The sequence below is a fragment of the Fragaria vesca genome, unplaced genomic scaffold, assembly GCF_000184155.1.
Source record: "Fragaria vesca subsp. vesca unplaced genomic scaffold, FraVesHawaii_1.0 scf0513181, whole genome shotgun sequence".
Taxonomy (NCBI): Eukaryota; Viridiplantae; Streptophyta; class Magnoliopsida; order Rosales; family Rosaceae; genus Fragaria; species Fragaria vesca.
The window spans coordinates 89968-96611 of NW_004443451.1; the positions used below are offsets into that span (position 1 = coordinate 89968).

A 6644-nucleotide genomic window follows, 5' to 3' on the forward strand; every position below is an offset into this window, starting at 1 on the left:
ACGAAATATACTAAATTTCGTCGGCTATAGTTATTTTTTAATTATTTATTACACACTTTAGCCGACGAATATCTTAATTGGTTCGTCGGCTAAAGTCTGGGAAAAAAACCGACGACATGTTTTTCGTCGGCTAACTGTGGGACTATAGCCGACGAAAAAAAAAATTTCGTCGGCTAATTAAAGTCATCACCGACGACCCTTTCCCGACGACACTATAGCCGACGAAGGCTCGTCGGCTAAGATCTTAGCCGACGAATTAAGATAACAGGCCGACGAAAATTTTTCGTCGGCTAAAGTGCTTGTCCTGGTAGTGTAATTTGAGTGTATATATATGTTATATATAGAAGTATGTCATTTGTAATAGAATGATTCTTTTCATTCTTAAGCTCACATTTGGTGTCTCTCTACATAGTCGAAAAATGTCTAATTGTAAGGTACACGTTCTTGTTTTTTGATTAATTTTCTTCTTTTTAGGTATATTATTATATTATTTCTCATCCTGATCGAGAGAACATTTACATTTCTAATATACTTATTAAGTAGGACATGATATGATAATATACCTAAAAAGAAGAAACCCAAAATTAGGTTTAGGGTATAGGGTTAAGGTAATAGGGTTTAGGGTATAGGGTTAGGGTATAGGTTTAGAGTATAGGGTATAGGGTATAGGGTATAGGGTATAGGGTATAGGGTTTAGGGTATAGGGTTTAGGGTTTAGGGCTTAGGGCTTAGGGCTTACGGTAACACTATAAAATTTTTTCATGTTACTCTAATAATCAGATATCTTATTTATATTATATTTGACCTTATGTATAGATCATAGAATGTATTCATTTCACCTAGATTTTTTCATAAAAATAAAGAAAACCACATGATTTTTGCAAATTGATTGAAAAATGTTAGTGTTAAAAGAAAAACTCATAATCAAGGTATTTAAGAAAACATTAATTAAGCTTATTTATTATGTTTATATGTTATAGTTGAATGGTGGCAATTGTGTAAAATTTAGAAAAAATAGGACATAATATGTATCATAATTGATACATTTTAGATGTCTATCCAAAAAAGGAAAATTATGTGGGTTTTATTTAAAACATAATATGATATTATGTGGGTTTTATTTAAAACCACTCTTCAAAATTGGGTGTATATGAAAATCCCCCTTAACAGCGAGTTGAGATATTATAACATCTGAATTTGGTGTTTTCTCAAGCAATAGGTTTTAAATACTTGACATTTCTGTATCATGACATTTTCACCATGTGAAACCGAAGATTAGGGTCACCTTATTCAGACAACTAACTCATTTAAAATGACTTCTATGGCCAATTTGTTAGTTATCTGTGTCATGGTTCCACGAGCTTTTGGGTTAAATAATTTCCACGAGCTTTTGCTGCAATAGGAGACATTATTGGCTCTCTTGTTGTTTCCAGTGAATTGTGCAGGAAAAGTTGATGTAAATATCAATGATACATATCGGTGGAATTTTCTGGGAAGTTTCCAGTGAATTGAGTAGGAAAAGCTGCTGTAAATTTGCATGGGTCCTCGGCATCCAATTATGGAACCAACTTTTATGATTCACCTCAATAGTAAGAACCAGAATTTCACCCTTTCACCCCGGGTCTTGTTCCTCATATCCAATCAGTTAAAGCTGTAAAAGATTTAGGGAGATTTATTGGGTTTCTTTGCTTAGTCAATGTAGACTTGTATTGCGTAGTCATAGTCTCACAGTCAGTCTTCTTCGTCTCCTCCCTTCATTTCTTCGGTCTGGAAATCAGTTGCTGGTTTTCAATGGTCTCCTCCTCTTCATCATCGTCAACTCGCAGCTGGAAGTATGATGTGTTTTTGAGTTTCAGGGGTCCTGACACTCGCAAAGGGATTGCAAACCAGATCTACAATCGACTTAGTAGAAGTGGCATTAAAACGTTCATGGATGAACCAGATCTTCGAGTAGGGGATACTATTTCGCCCACCCTCATGAAGGCAATTAAAGAGTCGAGGTTTGCAATCGTAATTCTCTCGCAAAATTACGCTTCTTCTGCTTGGTGTTTAGAGGAACTTCGAGAGATTTGTCTATCCAGGGAAGAGAACAGAATTTTGCCACTTTTTTTTGAAGTTGATCCTACTCATGTTCGATATCAGAAGAGGAGTTTCGAAGAAGCTTTCTCTAAGCACGATACCTCTCAGCGACATGAATTAGAGAAGGTGAATCAATGGAGGGCTGCCTTAAGCAAAGTGGCCAATATCTCAGGGTGGAACACAAATGATTTCAAGTAAGCATTGTGTCTTCAGTTTCAAGTAAGCATTGTGTCTTCAATTTCAAGTAAGCATTGTGTCTTCAATTTCAATTCTATATATATTTTACCCAACACTTAAACTTTTAATCCTTATAACTCTTTAATTCTTCCTTGTAGGACTCACAATGAACTTGTTGACAAGATTGTGGATTCTCTTCGTAGTAAAGTACCACCTGATGCAATTGAATTCACAGATGATTTCCAAGCATTTGGAGCAACAAAAGAAGCGACAGACAAGGTTATGAAGGCGTTAACAGATGACAAGATTACTGCCGTTGGTGTCTATGGCATGGGCGGCGTTGGAAAGACAAGCATGGTGAGACATGTAGCTGCACAAGCCTGCAGAAATGGTACTTTTAACCATTGGATTATGGCTGTCGTATCCCAAGACCTTGACTTGAAAAAAATTCAAGGTACATTTTCAGATAAGTTGCGCTTCAAATTTGAGGAGGAGACAGAAGCTGGAAGAGCTGATAGGTTACATAAGGAGATAATGGGAAAAGAAAAGCTCCTCATAATCTTGGACGATGTATGGGCTGCAATAAAGTTATCAGAGATAGGGATTCCCACCTACAATGAGCTTCAAAAGTGCAAGTCCAAAGTGCTACTCACCACCAGGAGATTGAATGTCTGTAATGCCATGAAGTGCCATGAAAAGATCAGCCTCAAAGTTCTCTCAGATCAAGATTCTTGGACCTTGTTCGTGAGAAATGCAGGAACAATTTCTTTTGAGCGCACCTCATTTGAGAAAGTGGCAAGGAGGGTAGCTGGAGAGTGTAAGGGTCTACCGATTGCATTGATAGCTGTTGCAAGGGCACTCGGAGATGTGGACCAGGAGGAATGGGAGAAGGCAGATGAACGACTAAAGCAGTCGCAAAAAGTCAATCCTAACCATGAGGAAGATGCATTCCGATGTATAAGATTAAGCTATAATTACTTGAAAGATGGGGATTCCAAGTCATGCTTCTTGCTCTGTTGCCTGTTCCCAGAAGACCGTAACATCAAAATAGAAGACTTGTTCCGGTACGCGATCGGAAAAAGATTGTTTCGAGATGCCCAAACAATGCAAGCAGCCAGAGGAAAATTAGTTACAGTGGTCAAATACCTGAAAAATTCTAGCTTGCTTTTGGATAGTGAGGAAGAAGGATGTGTTAAGATGCATGATGTCATCCGGGATACAGCCCTGAATATTGCACAATCTGAAGATGGGCATCGGTTTTTTGTGAAAGCTGGCTGTGGTTTAAAGGGTTGGCCGCGAGGCGGATTACATGAAGGCCGCACTGCAATTTCACTGATGTGGAACCAAATTCGCAAGCTACCTGAAGAAGAGTTGGTATGTCCAAATCTCCAGATTTTATTACTAAACGGGAATGCTAAACTAAGTGAGATCCCTGAAAAGTTGATCCAGAATCTGAAAGAGTTAAGGGTCTTGGATCTTAGCAACACTAGTATTTCCATATTACCCCAATCATTTAGTCTCCTCACCAACCTCCAAGCTTTGTATTTAGACGAATGCGATGAATTGATTGACATTTCCATGGTGGGGAAACTTAAGAAGCTTGAAATTCTTAGTATGAGAGGCTGTCCCGGGGGGAAACTGTCTAGAGAAATAGGACATTTGACCAATCTAAGGATTTTGGACGTCAATCGCTATTGGGCAAGGAGAGGAGGATTGGTTACAATTCCATCTAAAGTGATATCAAAGTTGCAAAAATTAGAAGAATTTTACATGGTGTACTGTGGATTTGAGGAGGACGGGTTGTGTGTAGCTGAGGGACCAAGAGAAAGAACCAATATTATTAGGTTTGATGAGTTAGCTGGTTTATCAAATTTGAAAATATTGCAGGTTGGCTTATCCGATGAAAGTTTCATCCCTAAAAATGTTGAGGTCGCACCAGATTGGGATTACTTTTGTATAACTATCAATGGCAGATGCACCAGCACTCGATCTGATGAATACAAACAAGGAGATCGTAATTCAAGATCCTTGTTTCTTAATGGAGTAACCATCAGTACCTTGCCTGATTGGTTTATCAAAGCGGTGACAGAGAAAACAGAGAAGCTAGAGTATGAACGTTGCAGAGGGATGAGTGACATTGTTATGGAATATGACCATGGGAGGTTACATAAACTCAAGCATCTCACAGTTGCTGGGCATTGTTTTGATTCTTATGTGTACTTGAAAGAGTTGATGAACATAACAAGACGAGTTGAAACAGGACCAGTGTTTGAGAATTTGGAAGAGCTGCATCTGATGGATCTGATCCACCTGAAGGAGTTGTGTGTTGGTGAGTTACCACCTGGGTCTCTCACAAATCTCAAGGTCTTTCATGTGTATTGTGGTTGGATTTTGAGGAGTGTATCAGAATTTGTACAGAGACTACCAAATCTGGAGAAACTAGATTTGAACAATATGGATGAATTGGAATATGTGTTTAGATGCGAAGGGTTTGAGCCAGAGCAATCAAAACTGAGGGAGATGCATTTGCTGCGTCTAAAATCACTAAAAAGCATATGTAATGGTCCCGCTCCACATGCAATGTTCCAGAGTCTTAAGATTTTGACCATTGACCGTTGCATATTGCTGCAAAGTCTGTTCGCATCTGATGTAGCCCAATGTCTTGTTCAATTGGAAGACCTTCTTGTAGAGTGGTGTCCTACGTTGGAAAGAGTAATGGAAGCAGTGAACAAGGAGAAGACGGTTCTACCAAAACTGAAGAATTTGGTTTTGAAGAATCTTCCTAAGTTGTATGGTGCAATTGCTGCCGTTGATATTGAGTGTCCTTCATTGGAACGCTTGATGGTGGTGGATTGCCCCAAGCTTTTATTTTCAACCTCCTCCGATCTCTTCGAAGCCTTCAAAAGCAGGAACCAGTTTTCATTTTCAGCCTCCACTTCTGACCCGGTCCAACTCGATGATCCACAACTATACCTAGCTCTACGTGGCAGGTATTGACGTATTTACTTAGTTTGTTCTTTTCTTCTGTATTTTGTAGGGCAGCAACTCGGCAAAAAATGATTTTGATCAATTAATATCTGTGATTCAATTTGTATTCTTCTCACTCTTTTAAAACAATTGAGCTCCCACGACAGGACAGAACACGAAACACAATTAAAATAGCATTTTTATTTTCATTCTTATTTTTCTTTGTTATCAGTAATGTGAACAACAACAAAAAAGTTAAAATTATGCAGAGTACTTAAAAGTTGATGATTGTTTAGTTTTCTTTACTCTAGTAAAGCAAGTTACAAACAACATTATGGACACTCCTAGAATGTTTCTTTTCTGTTTAAATCTATAATTTAATAGTAATTCTTCTTCTTTTTTTCCTATTTTGATGCAACAGATCTTACCTATTCTGAAGTCTCTAGCTCAGCTTCTGACTTCCATTGCAGGAAGTAACCAAGTTCAACTCTATTTCTTTGTCCAGGTATGTTGTGTGATCAACTGAATATTTTATTTTCTTTTCATTGAATGGTAGATTTCTTGTGATGCCATAGAAACTAAAAATGTCACCTTTTTCTAAGATAATGGAGTTCTCATAATTCATTTGCTTTCCCAATCTTCTGTGTACGTATTAGTGATTCTGTGCAACAAGCAAATTTTAACTTCAATTTTCTTTTTCGCTTCTATATTCTTATTTTTCCTGTTATAATTCGTCATTATCAATCATTTCTTGGACAATAAATTGATTGTTGGACAAATCCAGCACTTGGATACTAGATGAGAGAGAAAGTACTGGAAGCTCCCCAGAAAGAAGGTTAGAGCTCAAATCAAGAACCTCAAGATGAGTCAAGGACAAGAAGGAAGCAACACTTTAATGTAGGAAATTTTGGGAGAGATTCAAGTGGGTGAGATGTGTGAGATTTTCAAGTGCTAGTTTTGATGAAGAAAATGTAATACCTTGTTTGAGTGTGAGGCCATCGGAGGGCAATGAGATACGGGTGACCCAACCAGCCGCATCGCAGTTGATGCCTTGCCAGCGGAAGTCCAGTTTAAGGAAGAGGGAGAAGAAAGAGCCAGAGCAAAGGACAAGAGAGAAGTATGTTCAGTTGGGTTGCATGCATGGATGATACTAGCAGTACTGCTCAGTATGTAACAGAATACGATAAGAAAAAGAAGGAAACAATGAGGGAATTGATGATCTAGAATTGGACAACAACAACGAGCATGAAACCGCAGGGCTCCTTTCGTCAACTCCCTGGTTTTATGTTCCTGCTGGGATTGGGTTCACTGTAGGATTCTGGGCAGTGTGGTTCATTGATTTTCAGCAAGACACGGAGATATGCATACTTCCGTTTCATAGAAAAGGTACAAGACATGTTCTACGTGACGATCACTGTGTG

The 6644-nt window shown here is 38.4% G+C and overlaps 2 protein-coding genes across 2 annotated transcripts; both read left to right on the plus strand.

The window, feature by feature from the left end:
* Nucleotides 1-1791: 1791 nt before the first annotated feature.
* Nucleotides 1792-4751, plus strand: LOC101309122 (disease resistance protein At4g27190-like). Its single transcript, XM_004310240.1, has 3 exons — nucleotides 1792-2273; nucleotides 2415-4620; nucleotides 4737-4751. Exons 1-3 carry the CDS (start codon nucleotides 1792-1794, stop codon nucleotides 4749-4751), a joined length of 2703 nt encoding a protein of 900 aa, XP_004310288.1.
* Nucleotides 4752-4798: 47 nt separating this feature from the next.
* Nucleotides 4799-6344, plus strand: LOC101307085. Its single transcript, XM_004310237.1, has 3 exons — nucleotides 4799-5246; nucleotides 5645-5728; nucleotides 6008-6344. The coding sequence occupies exons 1-2, from the start codon at nucleotides 4837-4839 to the stop codon at nucleotides 5658-5660; spliced, it is 426 nt and encodes a 141-aa protein (XP_004310285.1). The 5' UTR covers nucleotides 4799-4836; the 3' UTR covers nucleotides 5661-5728; nucleotides 6008-6344.
* Nucleotides 6345-6644: the final 300 nt, after the last annotated feature.

Bases quoted from the DNA above. Each gene is read 5' to 3' on its own strand.
- LOC101309122 (XM_004310240.1), top strand. From the start codon at position 1,792: ATGGTCTCCTCCTCTTCATCATCGTCAACTCGCAGCTGGAAGTATGAT. The intron at 2,274-2,414 runs GTAAGCATTGTG...TCTTCCTTGTAG, and splicing joins TGGAACACAAATGATTTCAA to GACTCACAATGAACTTGTTG.
- LOC101307085 (XM_004310237.1), top strand. From the start codon at position 4,837: ATGTTCCAGAGTCTTAAGATTTTGACCATTGACCGTTGCATATTGCTG.